Source organism: Gymnodraco acuticeps, unplaced genomic scaffold (assembly GCF_902827175.1).
Source record: "Gymnodraco acuticeps unplaced genomic scaffold, fGymAcu1.1, whole genome shotgun sequence".
Taxonomy (NCBI): domain Eukaryota; kingdom Metazoa; phylum Chordata; class Actinopteri; order Perciformes; family Bathydraconidae; genus Gymnodraco; species Gymnodraco acuticeps.
This window is the reverse complement of record NW_022991289.1, coordinates 230810-252036: the sequence shown is the minus strand read 5'-3', so window position 1 is coordinate 252036 and position 21227 is coordinate 230810. Positions and strand designations below refer to the sequence as shown.

General features: G+C 41.5%; 1 protein-coding gene across 1 annotated transcript; it reads left to right on the top strand.

The window, feature by feature from the left end:
- The first annotated feature begins 502 nt into the window (after window positions 1–502).
- On the top strand, window positions 503–20665 carry atoh8 (atonal bHLH transcription factor 8). Its single transcript, XM_034240051.1, has 4 exons — window positions 503–2215; window positions 5131–5265; window positions 7663–7854; window positions 19481–20665. The coding sequence occupies exons 1-4, from the start codon at window positions 1616–1618 to the stop codon at window positions 19484–19486; spliced, it is 933 nt and encodes a 310-aa protein (XP_034095942.1). The 5' UTR covers window positions 503–1615; the 3' UTR covers window positions 19487–20665.
- The last annotated feature ends 562 nt before the right edge of the window (window positions 20666–21227 follow it).

The window sequence follows — 21227 nt, the reverse complement described above, 5'->3', positions numbered from 1 at the left end:
GTTCACATGTATAGGTTCCCAAATACATGTGCACATTTTTTAAAATAGTAACCCCTGTCCATAGGTTTATTATTGGTGTGTGTTTGAGTTTGAGTGTTTCAAAGACCCCCATAGAGCTCAGTTTATAACTCGAACCCTGCCTATGTCAATACGTTTCTGTTTGTAGTGTATTGGTCTTTTGTAGAGATTTTTCATTTATTTTGTATCTATTCTATTGTGTATTCCTTGGATACTTTTATCTTTTCTACTGTACGATTTTCTGGCAGGGGGGGCGCCAGCTAAAATCTTGCCTAGGGCAGCAAATTGGTTAACCGGCCCTGCTCTCCCTCTTGCTGTGTGTGTGTGTGTGTGTGTGTGTGTGTGTGTGTGTGTGTGTGTGTGTGTGTGTGTGTGTGTGTGTGTCGTTGTGTGTTTTGGGCTCGAGACAGCTCCAGCCAGTCAGACGCCAGCAGAGTTGAGCCCCCCCCCCCCCCCCCCCCCCCCCCCCTTCTGTTCTGTGCTCCTCTAACGGCGGCTACACACGCTGCTGTGTTGCAGACAGGCAGGACATTACGGAGAGGACCAGAGACAGCTAGTGGACACATTCACTGTGATTATACCCGGAGACCGAGACCCCGGAGGCCGGTGGACCCGCGGAAGGACCGGGCTGAGTGACACAGGTCCCGGTGTTCACGTTGTACACACCGAGGCGCGATATTGGATCTTTCTTCAGGAAGGACCCTCAGCCTCGCACAGGGATGTTTATGTCCTGGGGCGGCATGTAGGGGATGTTATCATCTTGGAAAAGTAGAGGTTAGACAACTTTCTCTGTTTCTGGCCTCAGTTTGATAGAGTTGATAAACTCGCCATATCACTCTGTCGGCAGGGAGCCTATGCTGTCACTCATGACAGCTCATGACTTTTGAGATCAATTCTGGAACGAATCCAATTGGATTCCCCCCCAGTTGCATTGAAAACGTGTGTACAAAGCAGTGCCTGTGAGAGGAGCTTCAGAGCTGTTCAACATACCATATGTTATGAGTGTGACTGTAATTGGAATGATCATTTAGCTCCAGAGCTGCCAGCCACTGCTCTGTGTGTGATCCGAGCTATGCAGACTGACTGGAGCCACTCTCAGACAGCTCCTCTGCACACCCAGCTCTAAGGTGCTCTCACAGAGAGGAACTTTTACAGCTGAGGAAAGCTCCCTGCAAGCCTCGATCCAGAGGGACGACTGGTGCGGAGTAGCAGATGTTACACAGCTTTGTGTATTATGTGTGTATGTGCGGATTATTCAGATGCTGCTATGCAGACAGAGTGGAGCCACAGAAAATCTGCTTGTGAAGTTTGAGTAACTCTCCGGCTGTGCAGCCCCTGTCAGAGCACTCAGTTGAAGAAATGTGTTGCACTGTTGGCAGCTGAAGTTTTCTTTATGAGGGTTTTGTTGTTGCAGGATTGAAGTATTATTTAAAACAAAAACTCGTACAGGTTATGCATATTATGAATTGGTAACTTTCACATAGACTGAGACTAACAGTTGTGCCTGAAACACATGGGAAAATTCCCATCTGACTTTTTTTTACAGTAAAGAAGCAATGTTGTTCACTCCACTGTTGGTTACACTAATTGTCGGGAAATGAAGAACCCTCATTCGCTGAATAATACCTGGAATAGATCCATTAACAAAGACGAAGTACTAATGTCGGTGCCTGGCAGTAACAAGAAGTTCAAAAGAAAGTCTCAGGAGCCTAAAAAGCTTTATAGTGGCCCCGAGTCGGACAGGATGAAAACCCAAGCAGGGTCGGATGTGGACTCAGTGGATGACACCCTGCCTGAGGCATGTCACTTCAGCAGGTTGGCACCATTAAGGAGACAGCTGATCCTATCACAAGAAGGGATGGCTGGTTCTACAGCCCTTCTGTCAGGACTACCAGAGAGTGAAATGTCTCCAGCCCAGGGGGGTGCCATAGATATGAGAATTGGAACTAATGTGCCTGCCATCACTTCCAAACTGTCGCAGTTACCTGCCTCTCCATTCTCTCACTCTGAGATCTCCCAATGGCCCACATCCATATCCCAGCCTCTGTCCAACAGACTCAAACTGGGCCTTCGTCCCGCTTTCCTTCAGTCGACATCGACCTGCAGCAGCCCACCCCCCAGCCACCAGCCCGTCTCTCTGGAGCCCTGCCTGTCAGCTCAGGCTCTGTCTATGGAGACCCAGCTCCACTCACCTATGGTAAATATTTGGGATTCAGGAGAAATTCAAATATGCTCTGAAAAATATAGCCTTGGAGGAATAGCTATTATTAATTCTTAAATTATTAATAAATCAATAATCTGTCAGTCAATGAGCAATAATATTGAAAATGGATACTTCATTAAATCTTAATTTATTAAAGGAGCTCTATCCTTTTAGGGGTTTTCCCTTTCCTGTGTGTGTAATAATATAGGTTGTGCATGTAAATGGTCTGCTAAGGCTAAAATCCCTGTGTCTCCTCCAGAGGGAGTTTCTCTAACAATCCCCGCCTTCCTGAAACGCCTCTATTGGACTCCTTTGTTTACTTCCATACCATAGTGACATCACTTTGTAATAATCACGCTTCTATTGGCTAGCCCTCCAACACATTGTATGTAGGGATGGGTATCGTTTGAAATTTATCGATTCCGATTTCGATTCCGGTTCTGCTTATCGATTCCGGTTCTTATCGATTCCCCGTTTCGATTCCAAAATTGTAAAATAAAGAGGTCAAACGTTTAGATAACAAAAATATATTTATTCTTAAAAGCTTTAACTGAAATTGTTACTAAAAAATATACATGCAATACAAATGTATTGCACAATAGCTGTGCTTTATTTTAACTGAGCTATGCCTGTGGCAAGCTATTAACAGGCATTACACTTTGCCTTTTCTTTTTCTTTTTTAGTGTAGTGGAGCCTCACTTCAGAGTGTTTACCGCGACCTATCTTTGGTGTTATGAAGTGACTGAGCTCGTGAAATGTCTACGGGAGGGCGGGGGAGCATCGCTGCGGGGCAACTGTGGACCTCTGTCGCCTGTCAGCGCAATTTATATGATGCCGTTTAAAAAAATGAAGGGCGGTGCCGGCCGTCAGCGTACCGAGTCGGCCGTCAACGGCCCGCTGACGACCGGCCGTTCTGTGATTCTCCAGGTCCGCCCTGTATTCCACCGGGTCACCGCAGCACCGCGGTGCAGACGGACCCGCTGGAATACAGGGTCTACCGCGTTTAGGAACCGTTAAGCAGAACCGAAATTGTGTATTTTGTATGGGTACCCGGTACCCGGCATTTTCTTATCGGTTCTCATCTGGAACCGAGTTTCGGTTCCCAACCCTAATTGTATGTGATAAGCTAAGGCAGGGCTATTCAATTAGTTTGGAATGGGGCTGGTTGATGAAAATTATCCAAAGCAAGGGGCCGGGAAAAAGATGGCTTGAAATATGAGCAATCATATTAAGAGCTTCAGATACAGTAAATACTACAACAGCATAGTGGAGTGCATATATTGTCTTTAATTTTATCAAACAACATAGCCCCAAGGCCTTTAGAGATCTAAATGGCAAGTTCAGAACTCAGTAAGCCTACATGTGAAGCTAATTTAACCATCAACATCATTTCATTTGATTTAATTTAGGTGAAATGATCTAATCATTCACGCAGAGATGCAATAAATGAGAGGAGTTGTCACTACAGTAGCTAGTAGGTGGGTTTGAAACCCGAGCCCGCCGAAGTTTTCAGGCAATGTCTTCCCCTCTATGTCTCAATTTAACACCCTCTCTAATAAATAAAAGAATAAAGGCACTCTGGCCCAAAAAAATCTTTAAAAAAAGAAAGAAAATGTATTTGATGATTACTTTTTAACGTTATACTCAAAGGGCCAGTAAATATCACCCCGGGGCCGGATTTGGCCCGCGGGCCGCCAATTGTATAGCCCTGGTCTAAGGGGCTGGACATCTCTAGGCGGTTGACCAATCACAACAGATTCCAACTGTTAACCAATCAGAGCAGACTGGGCTCTGGTTTCAGACAGAGGGTGAAAAGAGGTGCTGCAGCACAGGCAGTATGAGAAAAATAAAGAGCTTTTTGAACATTAAAGCATGGAAACATGTCCCATTAGAGACACCACATACTGATATGACCTGAAAATGAGCTGACATTGAGTTGTTCAAGTTTCATCTAAGGACAAAAGCGGCCAATGTAAACATTGGCTGCTTTTGCATTAGAGGTAGAAGGGGGTTGTCTGTTAACATTATGATTGGTCTATCTGCTAAATATATTAGTGAGTGTCTACAATGAAAATAACAGCTTTTTTTCTCCTTGACCTTAACTGCCGTTGGTACAGTTAAGTGTGTGTTTAGTGGTGCTAAAGATAGCAATGACTGTGTTGGCTACATTTTGAATGAATGTAACGTTATTGGGCCTTTAGCTTTTCAGTGGTGGCGTGGAAATGTTGTTAATATGAGTGTTATGTTTTAAAAAGCATGTAGTTAAATAGTTCCCATCCTCAAAAAGATTGGAGTAAGAGAAGCAGTGTTCTCGGTCGTAAAATGCAATTTATACACCTCGCGTTATGTTCTTTATTCAATTACTGGTAAACTGCATATGAAAATGTAAAATAGTGGTCTCAGTACAACCTTAGAGAAGAGAAAATCTAGCACCCAATAAGATAGAAAAGGTATAGACTTGCATATCAATATTTACTTGAGAATCTGTAGGTCTAAAAATCCTGGTTCGAGGGAACTCTTATGAACTTCAGTATCAACCTTATTCATTGTTGCTGTTCACATTATAAAACTTTCCACTGATGGATTTTAAAGAAGATATTGGAATTACAATTTTTCTGTCACCAGAATTAGTAGAGCTTTATTAGTTGAGCTATTATTGAGCATAAAGAGATATGGACATTGTCTGCGCCATTTGGTCAGCAAATTACTTTCAAATATTGCAGGGAAAAAATAGGACCTAATAACTGAGCTTAGAAATGGTGGAGATCACTGTTTGTGACATGTGTGTCATCAAGTTAACCCTATGAGGGAATTGTGGGTGAACATCTCTGTTCTAAAGGTCATTTCAATTATATTGTGCTGTTATTTCGTCATTTGATTCAGAAAAACAAATATCCTTGTGCTTTCAGGATTCTCCCAGGAAACATATTGGGGGTCACCATGAGGTCAAAGCCGTCCAGCAGACCAGGAGGCTTCTAGCCAACGCCCGAGAGAGGACGCGCGTCCACACCATCAGTGCTGCGTTCGAGGCCCTGAGGAAGCAGGTCAGACTCTCAGACCACACTAAAACACACAAACAACAATTTATGTAAAAGCTTAAACAAAACGCTCAAACATTGCACAGAACCAAATACAAGACGGTTTGGCTTTCGGCAACAACACATATTTTAAAGGTGGCTTCAATAAGCAGATGCTCGCTCTACTCTGCAGGAAATAAGTCAAGAAAATATGTCACTGTCAAGAAAATATGTCACTATCCGAGTCTGTAACTGAAATGAAGCACAGTTTTCCTGAACACATGTTCACTGTACTGTATCATTCACTGGATAATATTCCTACAACAGGCCAACATCAGGCTCGCCCAGCAGTATGGACCAGAGATAAAGAGAGACTCCATTCAGATTAGATTTAAACAGTAATGTATGTGTGAAAAGAGCAAACATATTTTGCCACCATGCTATAACAGAAACACTCCCTACGCGCATTAAGCCCTCGTGACGGAATTTAAACTGTAATTATTTTTTTACTGCGGTCAGAATAATGTTATATTATAGGTCTATATATATATATATATACTATATATTAGGCTAGGCTACTGCCTGACTCACTGTCACTCACTGCTGCTTTGTCCTTCTGATCCCAGTCTCCCCATATTATAAGAGAGGGACACACCTTGAGAGGCAGAAGTGTGTTCTGTGTCTCGCTCACAAATGAATCCGGTCTCTGAGAAGATGAGCTCTGAAGATGTGGATGTGGAGGGCAAATATTTCCATGCAGAGTTTGCATGTCATCCCTGGGGTATTCCTTTGCTTGTTCCAAATGATTCCACCAACATCAGCCGTTAGCTGTTAGCACTCAAGCTCACAGCTCCTCATATCTGTTCAGAAACTAGACAAAAGTTAAACAAGCAAAAACCACAGACTGTCTGTGTCATGGCGAATACAGTCGCTGGTTTATTTATGTCTGTAGGCCGTTGTTGTGAGTGTGGACGGTCGGAGCATATACTGTGTTAGCTTAGCCGATCTCCATTCAGAAAACACGCATTTTAAACGGTTTTTTGCCTGCCGTCTGTCTGCAGACTTGTCAAAGCATTAATTCATGGTTTTTACTAACCGGTGTCAGTATGTTGTTACTTCGGCATCATTTTGAAACGTGTATTACAATTAAATCACGGTCAAATATGTTCATTTTGTTGTAGTTGTAGCCTCCTTGCCAGCGATTCTCTCTCTAGTTTAGCATACTCAGCCCGGTTGTTGGCCCGGAAAGAAACTGGATTTTGGAGTACCAGAAAACTGTGAAACAGTACCCGTTAGCTGGAACTACCCCTAGTGGAAACGCAACAAAAAACGGGCCGGGTTTGGCACGGCACGCTTAAACCGTGCTCCGCGCCGCAGTGGAAATGCGCCATTACATGCTACTTTGTTTTTATAGATGAAAGCAATGTTTGTAAATCACATCATCTGTGGAAATAAAAGTAATGTCAGAGCTCAAAAACGGGCAGTTAAATTGAATGATACATATTAGAAAACGTCCCCAACTGGAATCAAATATAGCAATCAGCTGTAATATTAACAATTTCAGAAATATCATCATACTTGTTAAAATTTAATTTATACAGATGAACCTAAATTGACAATGAAGCAGGGTTTCTGCGTACTCGTCCCTTCACTATGGTATAATGTAAGGTGTTGAGACATAATAAAATAAAAAAACGTTGGGACTATGATGGTTGCAAGAAAGGACAAATGTGGTGACATTTCACTTTTCTTGGACCTCTGCATTGACTGGTTTAATAATTTGTCTACGTCCTGAACAGCCTGGCTTTACAGTAAATCTCTAACTTACCTATTCAAAGTGTGAATAAAGAACTTCTGGCTCAGGCCTCTAGTTGTTCCAAGGGTTGAATTAACTGAAAAACCTTCTCGCTGTGCTGGGCATTTGATTTTTTGTGTGCTGTTTAAAGTATATCCCATTGTTTCTGTTACGGTGTGCAGGAAGCAGGACCCAAATGCAGATTTAAGTGACAAAAATAAATCCTTTATTTCAAGGCTACTATATACAGAGACAGAACAGAACACTCACCGCAGACCAAGTCATTACACAAGACAACCCGACAAAGAGAGACAGAAAACCCAGAACTTAAATACACCCAGGACTAATCACATAAACACGAGACAGGTGAGGAGGGAGGAGAAAACACAGAGGCACCAGGTGAACACAATCGGGTAATCAGGGAGGGAAACAGACAGAAAGCAAACAGGCAGGAAACGGGGGTGAACACTTTACAAAATAAAACAGGAAACCCAAAGATAGAAAAAGACAAGAAAAACACCAACTCAGACAGATCCTAACAGTTTCAGTTGCTTTTGTTTATGAATATGTTCTGTATGTGAGCTATATGTTTATATTTGCCAATCTCCTTAATTTCCTACTCTCTCCAGGTGCCATGTTACTCTTATGGGCAGAAGCTATCCAAGCTGGCAATTTTACGTATAGCCTGCAACTACATCCTGTCTCTGGCTCAGTTGGCAGAGCTGGACTACAGTTCAGACTGCGACAGTGTCAGCTTCTCTCAGTGTGTGGAGCAGTGCACCAGGACCCTGCAAGCCGAGGGGAGGAGCAAGAAGAGGAAGGTGAGGCTGCCTTCTCTATATAACATTCATTCTCTGCTTCTCAATCGTGGCTGGGGCGACTGCTACAGGAAGAAACCTATAAAGCACATGTTTTTTTCTGCTTTATATTTGATAAGATTATCGTAAGAAGCCTCCCTATGTTCTCTTTTAATTTGCTGAAACTTCTATCAATAAAAGTTATTTAATATAGTCAATAATATGGATATTTGGAGCATAATAACTGAACGCTGCTTCTCCATGTTTGGTTCTGACTCTGGGGACCGAAAACAGACCAGTCCCAGAAGACCTGAGAGTTCTGGATGGTTCATAATTTAGCAGGAGGTCAGAAATGTATTTTTGGCCTAAACCATTCAATGCTTTATAAACCAGCAGCAGTATTTGGAAATCAGTTATTTGACAGACAGGAAGCCAGTGTAAAGACTTCAGAACTGGACTGATCCACTTTCTTAGTGTTAGTGAGGAACCAGTGTAAAGACTTCAGATCTGGACTGATCCACTTTCTTAGTGTTAGTGAGGAACCAGTGTAAAGACTTCAGAACTGGACTGATCCACTTTCTTAGTGTTAGTGAGGAACCAGTTGTAAAGACTTCAGAACTGGACTGATCCACTTCTTAGTGTTAGTGAGGAACCAGTGTAAAGACTTCAGAACTGGACTGATCCACTTTCTTAGTGTTAGTGAGGAGCCAGTGTAAAGACTTCAGAACAGGACTGATCCACTTTTGCCTTAGTTGGGTTGGGGAGTAGAGGAACCAGTGTAAAGACTTCAGAACAGGACTGATCCACTTTCTTAGTGTCAGTGAGGAACCAGTGTAAAGACTTCAGAACTGGACTGATCCACTTTCTTAGTGTTAGTGAGAACCAGTGTAAAGACTTCAGAACTGGACTGATCCACTTTCTTAGTGTCAGTGAGGAACCAGTGTAAAGACTTCAGAACTGGACTGATCCACTTTCTTAGTGTTAGAGAGGAACCAGTGTAAAGACTTCAGAACAGGACTGATCCACTTTCTTAGTGTCAGTGAGGAACCAGTGTAAAGACTTCAGAACTGGACTGATCCACTTTCTTAGTGTTAGTGAGGAACCAGTGTAAAGACTTCAGAACTGGACTGATCCACTTTCTTAGTGTCAGTGAGGAACCAGTGTAAAGACTTCAGAACTGGACTGATCCACTTTCTTAGTGTTAGTGAGGAACCAGTGTAAAGACTTCAGAACAGGACTGATCCACTTTCTTAGTGTTAGTGAGGAACCAGTGTAAAGACTTCAGAACTGGACTGATCCACTTTCTTAGAGTTAGTGAGGAACCAGTGTAAAGACGTCAGAACTGGACTGATCCACTTTCTTAGTGTTAGTGAGGAACCAGTGTAAAGACTTCAGAACAGGACTGATCCACTTTCTTAGTGATAGTGAGGAACCAGTGTAAAGACTTCAGAACTGGACTGATCCACTTTCTTAGTGTTAGTGAGGAACCAGTGTACAGACTTCAGAACTGTACTGATCCACTTTCTTAGTGATAGTGAGGAACCAGTGTAAAGACTTCAGAACAGGACTGATCCACTTTCTTAGTGTTAGTGAGGAACCAGTGTAAAGACTTCAGAACTGGACTGATCCACTTTCTTAGTGTTAGTGAGGAACCAGTGTAAAGACTTCAGAACAGGACTGATCCACTTTCTTAGTGTTAGTGAGGAACCAGTGTAAAGACTTCAGAACTGGACTGATCCACTTTCTTAGAGTTAGTGAGGAACCAGTGTAAAGACGTCAGAACTGGACTGATCCACTTTCTTAGTGTTAGTGAGGAACCAGTGTAAAGACTTCAGAACAGGACTGATCCACTTTCTTAGTGATAGTGAGGAACCAGTGTAAAGACTTCAGAACTGGACTGATCCACTTTCTTAGTGTTAGTGAGGAACCAGTGTACAGACTTCAGAACTGGACTGATCCACTTTCTTAGTGATAGTGAGGAACCAGTGTAAAGACTTCAGAACAGGACTGATCCACTTTCTTAGTGTTAGTGAGGAACCAGTGTAAAGACTTCAGAACTGGACTGATCTACTTTTTTAGTGTTAGTGAAGACTCAAGCAGCGGCGTTCTGAATCAGCTGCAGCTTTCTAATAGATTTTTTAGTGAGACCTGTGAAGACACCATTACAGTAGTCCAGTCTACTGAAGATAAAAGCATGGACAACTTTTTCCAATTCCTGCTTTGACATTAGTCTTTTAATCCTAGATATATTCTTTAGGTGATAGTAGGCTGACTTAGTAATTGTCTTAATGTGACTGTTGAAATTAATTTCGGAAACTATGACTGCACCTAGATTTCTGCCGTTTTCTGTTGTTTTGAACATTGCAGACTGAAGCTCAGCGCTAACTTTTATCCGGTCCTCCGTTGCTCCAAAAACAATTACCTCAGTTCTATCTTTGTTTAATTGAAGAAAAAGTTCTGACACATCCAGTCATTGATTTGTTCAATGCATTTACTCAGTGTTTGAATTGTAACATCCAGTCTCCTGGTGAAATGGTTATGTAAATGTATCATCCGCATAGCTATGGTAACTTCTTTTGTTGTTCTTCATTATCTGAGCCAGTGGTAGCATGTAGATGTTAAAGGGAAGAGGCCCCAGGATGGAGCCTTGAGGAACCCCACATGTCATATCTGTCATAACTCAGATGTGTAGAAACAACATTTTTTCTGTCCTTTAAGTAGGATTCAAACCAATTTAGAACTATCAGAAAGTCCCACCCAGTTTTTTCAATGATTTTAGAAATCGAAGGTTTGATATGGGCCTGTAATTGTTCATTACTGAAGCATCTAGATTATACTTTTTTAAGAGCGGTTTAATGACTGCAGTTTTTAGGACTTGTTTGCTATATGAAGTAGATCTGAGGCCATGCAATGAAAAACCTTTTTTGAAAAAGCCTGTTGGTATAATATCAAGGCAGCATGAGGAGGATTTCAGATGTTGTATAATGTCCTCCAGGTCTTTGTTGTTGATCAGATGGCATGGTTTCATGGTGTTTGAATTGATTTTAAGTGGACACAGGGACAACACATTTCCTGCTTGTCATTCAGTGCAGGCCGTGGTGGATAGACGTTCAGAGGCTACTGACACTGGGGGGTTTGTTGTTGTATGCACATTAATTAGTGAGTCATCATTAGTGAGCCATCATAGTGAAAGTAATAGCAAGCCTTATTTATGCTTTTATTTGAGAATCCTTAAAAACTCTTAAGGACCCCCCCCCCCCCCTGTGCCTTATTATCCATTGATAATCAATTTCAAGTTTGTTTTGAACACACTTTCTCTGAGCCATGCTATATATCAAATGTACTTTATAATTGCTATGGGTTGTAATCGATGAAAGGAAATGTTTTATACTTGGAGTTGTTGATAAAATGAAAGTTAAGCCTAATTCTAGGTCTAACATTCTGCAGCTTGCCCTTTTTATTTTATGTTTGTGGACTAATGCACTCTTGTTGCTCTTTTAGATTCAAAGTAGCTGAGAGCTTTTCTCTTCCTTCTGGGCAGTTTCTCTCTGCTTTGTGTGTGTATGTGTGTGGAAGCACATTTATGCATGTATGAGTTCTAAAAGTTCCAGACACCAGATGTTTAGAGTGGAGGGGAAGTAGAGCTGGCGCCATGAAGGGCAGAGGGCAGGGAGAAGGCACGCGAACAGAAACCACACAAACACACACAAACACACACACACACACACACACCCACACACACACACACACACACACACACACACACACACACACACACACACACACACACACACACACACACACACACACACACACACACACACACACACACACACACACACACACACACACACACACACACACACACACACACACACACACACACACACACCACACACCCACACACACACACACACACACACACACACACACACACACACACACACACACACACTTGGCACATTCCCCAGCAGTCTCTCCAACACATTCCCCCACTCTGCTTCTCCAGGCCATCTGCTCCAACATACTTTAAAACAAGGAGGGGAAAAAACAGTCATCATCGGCCTGTCAGACACCGGCAGCTGGTGGAAAGACCGGGGGGGGGTGGGTGCGGGTGGAATGCGTGTAATAGTGTGAAGTGGGTGTGCTGGGGGGTCAAATACTTGTTTTTCTTTTCGCAGAGCCAAAGAGTCTATGTCAGCAGGAAAAAAAAACGTTTTACTTAATTGTGATTTTTATATTTTTCCACCCCTCCCTGAGGTATAACAAATGAGTGTTTGCTTTTTATATTAAATCATTGTTTTGAATGCAGAGTCTATTATTCGGCATACCTATTGGTATTATTATTGTTATGTGTGTGACTGGTGAAGCCACACAATTACTAATTGTAATCAATATTAATAGAACTATTAATATTCACAAAACCGTATATAGGCTAGAAAAACACTGGCTCTAAAGTTTAGTATGGGTGCAATGGCTATCAGAAAAAAATCATAATATCAAAATAATAATTATGATGTTTAATATAATTATTAATTATAGTAAGAATTGGTTGAAGGGTGTGGTAATTCCTAACTATAAAAGGTTGGCAGAACTCACGCTTTTGCAACATTAAACATTAAACATTAAACCAGCATATCAATTCGAAAAGCATTTAATAAAAATAACAAAGAACTTTCAGTCTTCATCCATGTATGTGTTGTTGCGTTCAAAAGGCAAATTCACAATGTGTGATCACAACGTGTATGGTAATGGTTCCAGGTTAAATGATGGTTAGTTTGTATTCGAGTCTGCGTTTTCACAAAATGAACATAAACTGGAATTAACCACATGTTAACAATACGCTCACTACAACAGATCACACAATCAAGCTCAGTAAATACAGCCAAACAGCACATGTACAATGCAGCTGCTACTTTGCTGATTAGCTGAAGAAAGGCGAGTGTGCTGTACTAATGGTTGCAGCGCGTTGTCGATTGTACGGACCTGTCTTTGGTGTTCAGGTCTATACGCTGTGCGCAGGACAGAGGAACCAGTTGCGTCGTTGTTTTCCTAGAATGCAGTGAGCTTGTTGCTAACTCGTTGCTGTTCTTTGGAAGTTAGCCATTTGTGGCTGACTCGTTGTGGTGGTTAGCAGTGCAAGTTACTGGATGGCTCTCAAGCAAGTTCTCGTGTCTGTGAGGTTAAAAGATGGGACCAGTGGGGCTATGGCCCATACGCCAAGGAGGCAAGGAGCAGGGTGAAGAGCTAAGACCGAGAGAAAAGAAGGCCGCTGCTGTTTTTAAATTAAGTTTTCACACCTATGTTTTACATGGTGAGGTCATAGGTCACAGCTATACTGACCAATGTCTGCTGGTTTGGGATTTTCACAATAAAAGAAGAACATGTGAATTAAGAATCTATGGCTCAATTGCCAAAATAAGTAGTCCCACATCCCCGCGATATGATAAAAAGATCTAGTTCAATACCGAAGACCTTAAGGGCAAATCCAAAAACAAACATTTCACAGGTCCTTAAAACAACTTGAAAGTTGTACAGTCCAAAAAAGAAACCACAGGGCTGTCAAGTTGAAACTTTATTAAAGAAAGTTCACTTTTCCATTCAATTCAACAACTATGCAATTAATTAACCAACTGGGCATTTGTTGATACTTCCTATCTTTGATATGCAAGAACAGTCTTAGAGTTACAAAAAAATGATAAATAATAATGGCATAGTATAACATTCCTAAACAGTTTTGTCATTTATTTATTCTGGTAATAAAGCTCGTTTTGCAGTTTATTCATTGAGCAGGCACGTGCAGAGGATGTCAGAGGGGAAGGGTCTCAAATGCATAAAAGGGCACACCGGTGATTTTATTAATTTAATAAATTATTATAAATATAAATTATATGTATTTAAAACAAATCCTGTTGTTATCTAGCCCCCACTCTAACCCACCTCTCTGACGGACAGAAGCTCTTTCTCAAGCCTCATATTCCTCTCACCACCTTCTCCATAAAGGCATCAGTGCTTCAGTGATGATTGGCATTAAGAAAATGCTGATATTGTATGTATGTGTTCATACATACATACAATATATTCCTTAGCAATATGCTGCGCCTCTCCCCATGTAGGGATGGGTACCGAGCCCCGGTATTAAACGGGCCCCGGGCAGGAATTATTAAAGACAGTGGTAACGTTAAGCTCCGACGTTATCGGTACTGGAGACATTTAAAAAATATATGTCATATGTATTATTGCTACATACACATTATATCGCAGTTTTAGTTTCACCAACTCCGTTTCTAATATGCAATAAGACTACAACATGTGTCTATGATGTATTTTCGAGTTTTCCAATCCAGACGAGATCTCTCTCTCCCGTCTGTGTGCGAGGGGGCGGGGCCGTTTGTAAAGGTCTCCTGACTGTGTTACAGACTGTCATCCTGGTTAGTGGTTACTCTGGGTTCTGTCTTCAGGACACAGTGTTGGATTTTTTTGTTAATTGGATGGGACTTGATTGGATTCAATATTAGAGTAATTTTCTCGTTTGTGTGTTTGTTATATATGTGGCCTGTGTTTATGTGATTGAATGATTTACTCAAATAAAAAGGTTGATGAATTATCATCTAATGATTTGTATGATATTTTATTTATGTTAAAAGTAACTTTGAATGATTTTAACTAATGATAATGTAGAAAAACTAACATTTTAAATTCGGGACGGTCCACATTAATTTCGGGATGGCTTAGATTGTATTTTGGGACGGTTCCGGGAGGATGGTGAAAAAAGTTAGTCGAGAGCACTGGGCCCAGTACGTGAACTCGCCTCGCAGGTGCACACGCCAGGATAGAGGACCAAGTCGGAGCGCCAATGTACAAGTCGAGTCCGAGTCATCGTGGGGGGAAAAATTCACGAGTCCGAGTCCAAGTCAGCGTACGCAATAATTCACGAGTCCAAGTCATCGTGTGCGAGAATTCACGAGTCCAAGTCCGAGTCGTGTCAATCAGTGCGCGAGTCCGAATCGAGTCACGAGTCCCGAAAATCGGCACTCGAGTCCGAGTCCAGGACTCGAGTACTCCATCTCTGGCAACAGGCGGACCGCGGTCCGGATCCGGAACCAGACGCCGACCTATACGGACCCGGACCTATAATCAATACATTAATAGGGGATTTCAATTTTGACGGGGCGATTCTATTTTAACCGCCGCCGACAGGGGGCGAAAGAGACGAGTGTGCGATACAGGGAGAGAAACACAGAAGAAGAGACGAGTGTGCGATACAGGGAGAGAAACACAGAAGAAGAGACGAGTGAGCGATACAGGGAGAGAAACACAGAAGAAGAGATGAGAGAGCGATACAGGGAGAGAAACACAGAAGAAGAGACGAGAGCGCGGCAGAGAGAAGCGGAGAGGAAAGTGAGTGAAGAGAATAATTAACGATACAGGGAGCGAAGACGGAGAGGAGAGTGAACAGGCGTGTTAGCGGCAGACAGGGAGAGACACATAATTACACATGGCGCTCTCCAAGAAGAGGAAAGTGGACAGTGAGAACAGAGCTTTTAACCCTGAGTGGACGGACTCTTCATATTCATCCTGCTCACTGGCAGCACAGAACCCGTGTGTCTCATTCAGAGACCGTGGCGCTCATTAAAAGTGCCAAAACGCCACGATGAGACAAAACACAAAGTGTTTGACCAAACATTCCCTCTCAAGTCAGAACTGAGGCCACAAAAAATAAGCAGTCTCAGAGCCCAATATGATCAGTCCACCAGGATCAAAATGAAAACTAAATATCGTTCCAGGGCAGGCTAACCGAGGCTAACCAATGAGCACCTGCATGTGTGTATGAGAATGGCCCTGACACCATTTCAGCCCAGATTTAAACTCCTGGCAGGACAATCTCCAGCTCAATTCTCACACTGAATTAAAAAAAAGTGAGTGAGGGACTGCAATATAAGAGGGAAAGATAGAGAAACTTTAAAACTGTTCAATTGTTATGATGTAAAGACTGATATTGTTCTATAATCATCTGAAACTGTTAAGTCATGATGTGAAACGGTTAACAAAGAAAAAGGGAAACTCAAGCTGCTGCGACACTTTATTTTATTTATCTAAAACTAAGCACTTTCAAGATGCACATATTTTCAAAAGCTATTTTATTTATTTTCTCTATTTTATTTTGAAATGCAGCCCGAGAGGAACATTACACATATCCACAGCATTTACTGTATATCTGTATAGTTCAATGTTAATTCACAATACATATTGTTGTTTTTGAATTGTACTTTCTTTATTTGATTGGCAGTCAGTTGTTGATTACATGCAGACGTTGATAAAGCTACAGGCTACTTCAATATATATCACACTAATTCATGAAGCAAGTTAGACATTTTGATGTTCCGGACCTTTGCATGGGATAATTTTCTCTAACTGGACCTCGTTGAATTTTATTTGAATACCCCTGCCCTATACGATCATTTCCTGATAACGATGAAGCCATAGCCCCACCTCTCCCCACCTCTGCTGCTCACTGCTGTAGCATGGTCAGTAGCTTGTCAGTAGCTACTGCTACTGACCATGCAACAGATGTTAGTGCAAAATCTACAGCTCCTCTACCACAACCATCAGCAACAAGTGGACATGGAGAATTACATGAACTATATGTTGCTAAATCCACCGCGGGGCATAAACAGAAGGACAACCATGGCAACCATGCTCGGTGTATTTTGTGGCGAAAGTACAGCGCCACTTACAGGCCCGGCATATGTACTACAGCTAGTGATGGCAGTTTGACACTGAAGCTTCGAACGGAGCTTCAACCCTGGACTTCCTATTCCATAGAAGCAGTGCTTCGAAGCTTGCTTCAAATCACGTGACATATGACGTCCGAAGCAGCAACTGCTTCAAATCACGTGACATGTGACGTCCGAAGCAGCAACTGCACTGCCTCGTCCCGATTCTGACAGGTGACAGGTTGAAACAGTTTCAAATGTGAGCGCTTCAACACTTTATGACCGCTCTAAACAATGCGCAATGTGTGGGTTGTTGTCGTAGTTTGCGTTGTAGCTGTTCAGTTGTTGTTGGTATTGCATTTGAATTGTAGTATTCTTTCACACACAGTGACGTCACGAGCTACCCACAATGCAACGCGCGCCATATATATATATATATATATAAATACGCCATTTTTTCTGGAGGTGCAAAAATCCTGGAGGTGCTAATATAAACAGCTAGCTAACGTAGCCAGGCAGAGCGCACTAGGTTTTTTTTCTGAATTAACGACCGAAGAAATCGCTGCATGTCTTCGGGTTACATCTCTGGACTTGAGGGGTGTGCTCTAGGTCGTTACCAGCGTAAACTAGAGCTGTGTGGGTTGTCGGATTGCCCTTATGGAATTACGACCCTGGAAAGTGGCCTTCGGTCGATTTTGGCAGCATCTACGTCTATCTTCTGGAAACACCAGGTGAATACCCCACTTGTCACAATAATATTATCATGCCAATGCATATATGCGGTATTTTAGAGTTGACTATATTGATTAAGGCAATAGACTATGATATTCTGCTTGCACCTCGTGTGAAATGGCGGATACCGGAAGTACGGTGTCGCCCTCGGCCCAAAACCCGTATGTGTGTGTGAAAGAATCATTATAGAGCAAGCCAGGAAGAAAGATAGGTCGTTCTGGCTCGGGAAACACTTCGAAATGTGGAGAAGTTGTGAACAAAAGGACAATTATCAATAATATAAAAACAGTTCAATATTTTAAGGAATAGATAGCCCAGTGGATTGAGCCGGCGGCTCGAATGCGGCGATGTTCTCCGCGCAGCTGGTTCAAAGCCCGGAATGGATGTATTTTAATCATTGCTTTTCAACTTTAATAACTGATAAAAGGCCCTCTCCGCCCAAAAACATGTCTAGCACTCTCTAGTCTCTTCTCAATAACCCAATACACACAATTATCAATCTTTAATTGCAAATAGAACATGATATTCAGTCTTAGTGTGTGTGTGCATCGAATATTTTTCAAGGCAAAGATACGTTATACCCACTGCAGCCTTGCACTTCGCCAGGAGAGGTCGCTGTAACTGAAGCTTCGAGAAATGAACCTATTTCCGACACAATTGTCCAAGTGGTTCGATGCTTCATTCAAAGCTTCATTTTGCCATCACTAACTACAGCGTCTCCAGCGCTCCCGAGCGGTCTCGTGTGAACGGAATACTTTTTTGATATCGTATTCGGTTCGTTTGCGTTTCGTATGCGTGTAAATGGGGTCTTAGCTAACTTCCAGTGTTTTAATTTTTGCGTTCTTCTATTTTGATACCTTGGAGAAAAAAGATTCTAGAACAATATACAAAACAAAAATATATTCCTATCAAAGAATCCTCCAACTGAAGATATTTTCCAAGATTACCATTACTTAAAATACAACTTTACATTTGTACCATTGAACAATCACCATTATGTAGATTCTGTGATGAACAAGATGCATTTGTTTTTCCATTGTCTTTATGTTGCAAGTATGTGGTCCAAGATTAAAAAAACAACTTTAATTTTACATTTACACCTTTCAACATTTTATTTGGGCTTCAGAATGAAAATAGTCCACAGATTATAAATACAATTATTCTCCTGGGTAAAGTACTTGTTTTAAAAATCAATCAAGAAGTGATCTGAATTCATGGTGTATAAAAATGTATTACAAAAACTATTTATTTTGGAAAAAACTATTGCCACAAACAATCAAAAGGCCAACATCAGGACAATCAGCTCGAAGGACAAGTGGGATGGAATAATAGATGTGCTCGGCCTGTCGTGTGTTTGGGTTGTTGGATGTAGGGGGTGTTAACCTAGTGATCTGAAACGTTGACGGTATCCTCTTGGCTGTTTTTGTTGTCTTTTTATTTTATTTGTGTATCTTTTTGTAAGATCGGAACTCCATCTCACCAACACTGTTGTGTCCCTATCTGTGTCTGCTGCCCTGTACACAAATATATCCTTTGTCCAACTGACCCACATTTCCCAATAATAACAGGGGTCCTTCCCAAGGGACACCTACTGTTTAATGAACGAACCACTATTGGCAACAGTAAAATGCTGTTAATTGATGGCACCGTGCGTTAACAAACTCATTCTACAGATTTCGTTCAATCGGCTTCATATTAATCTGTATGTTTATTTTCTTTGGTTTGAGTATATCATATTTGAATTGGCTCATTTTCAGGTTCATATCAGTATGTAGTGTCTCTACTGTGACATGTCTCCATGCTTTATTGTTCAAAAAGCTCTTTATTTTTCTCATACTGCCTGTGCTGCAGCACCTCTTTTCACCCTCTGTCTGAAACCAGAGCCCAGTCTGCTCTGATTGGTTAGCTGGCCGGCTCTGTTGTGATTGGTCAACTGCTTAGAGACTTGTCGGAAATGTCTCTCCACTTTCTGAGTCCATTCATACAGTATCAATAGGTCACATAGCTATTTCAATTTCACTGCAAATATGTAACCTGTAGGTAACATTAATATTGTGTGACGCTGGAGCTCCTCAGGTTATTCAGTATGTAAACATGTACTAATCACACACGTAAACACATGTGTAATGTGAACATTTCTGAATTCCTGTAAAACTTCAGCTGAGACTGTTTTGATGGACTCTTTCCTCTCTGTGTTTCAGGAGTGAAGCTGAAACAAATGGAAGGCCCCAGGACGCAGAACACTGGCATCCCAAACGACCAGATGGAGAGGATAATGAAAGAGTGATGCGGATGAATTATACTTTGTTTCATGAATAGCTCTCCCCACTCATTACTTAATAATATTTATCTGAACAGAATTGTAAAGGCTCTGTTCATCAAGGCCCACAAACAAACTGAGAATAAAACAGATGTAAAGTGACGTAGGGACTGAAATACTGAACTGTAGCTGTATGCTACATCCATTACTGTGCTCCAATTCTGTGTCGAGCCGTGGCTGCCTTGTCAATACCATCAAAGTATAAGTATGCATTTCCTCACGCGACACTCCCTTTCAGCTGACACACTTATGACAAGCACGAAGCTTGTCTGGTCACAGATGTGTGTAAAGTTGAATGAGAATCCAATCTGACTTCAAACTGAGGACATTACTGCAGTCGACGCAGCTCATTCATGAGGCAGTCTTTTTTTTTTACAATAGATTTAACTATAGTAGACCATAATATGCCTACTATTAAAAATAAATTAAAATATTTTAAAAATATATTACCCCGCTGTAATTTTCTTACAAACACATAGCTGCACCAGACTGACTAAACATTGTAAGAACAAATAATCAAAGTCCACAATTAACTTTTATAATAAAACAAATATTGAAGGGCCACTAGAGTGATTTAGTATCCCACATATTTAAAGGTAGGGAACTTTTGAGAGACAGATTTTATAAGAAATGTTGCACAGTAAAAGGTGAGATATATTGACGTTCAGGATACATCCTCACTTGTCGTGTCCATTTTTAAAAGCAACCGTCAACTGCGCTTATGCCTAGCTTCCACACTGCTCTAAGTTTAACAACCCCTGAAACCGAACATTTGAGAAAGATCCTGACTCTGTTTTAGCCGAGGTTTTAGAAAAAGAGACGGCGCTAATTTTCCAAAAGGACAAATCAGGATGAAGTTGAAGGTGTTTTAGACTATTCTGCCTGTATCAGCAACACACTGTTGTGAGATTTGGCAACACATTAACATAAGTCTAATTTTTCAGTAATATTTGTAATGCTAAACCTTTATATATACAGTCTATGTGCTAAACATGTTTGTTAGCTGTGTACATATCTAGTTTTGGCTAAATAAACAAGGTTTTTAAGCCCTACCTGTTTGAAGGCACACGTGTTGACCCAGTTTCTTTGTCCTTAATGAAGTAAAACTTTGATTGTAACTGTACACTTTTAAAAGATTGTTGTTGGTGAGAGGAAAGATTGAGAAAGATGTAGGCTATGTTTAGCAGCCTTGTAACTGCACTTGAACATTAAACCATTTTTCCATGGTTTTTACCCACTAAATATATCGTAATTTGTGTGAGTTGAATGTAATTGGTGAGGAGTGTAACCCCGGGATTCCACCGGGTCCGTCTGCGCCGCGGTTTTGTTCCGATCTTCTACAGCGTCAAAACCCACCGGGATCGTTTCAGAAGCGGAGCGTCTTGCGTGCCCGCTCGCAGTTTTTGTTGATTTGGGAATATTTCCTGGACAGGCTACTTTGTACAGGCAAAGTTAATAATAATTGCAATAGTCCAGTTATAAACGACATGAATCGAAAATAGCCTATGTTGCTGTATTTTAGCGATAAAAAAATGCATTCATCATCATAATTATTCTATAAATATAATTTACACAGTGCCTGTAAACCGGAGGAGAACGCTGGCATTTATTCTCCTACTTGAAAGACT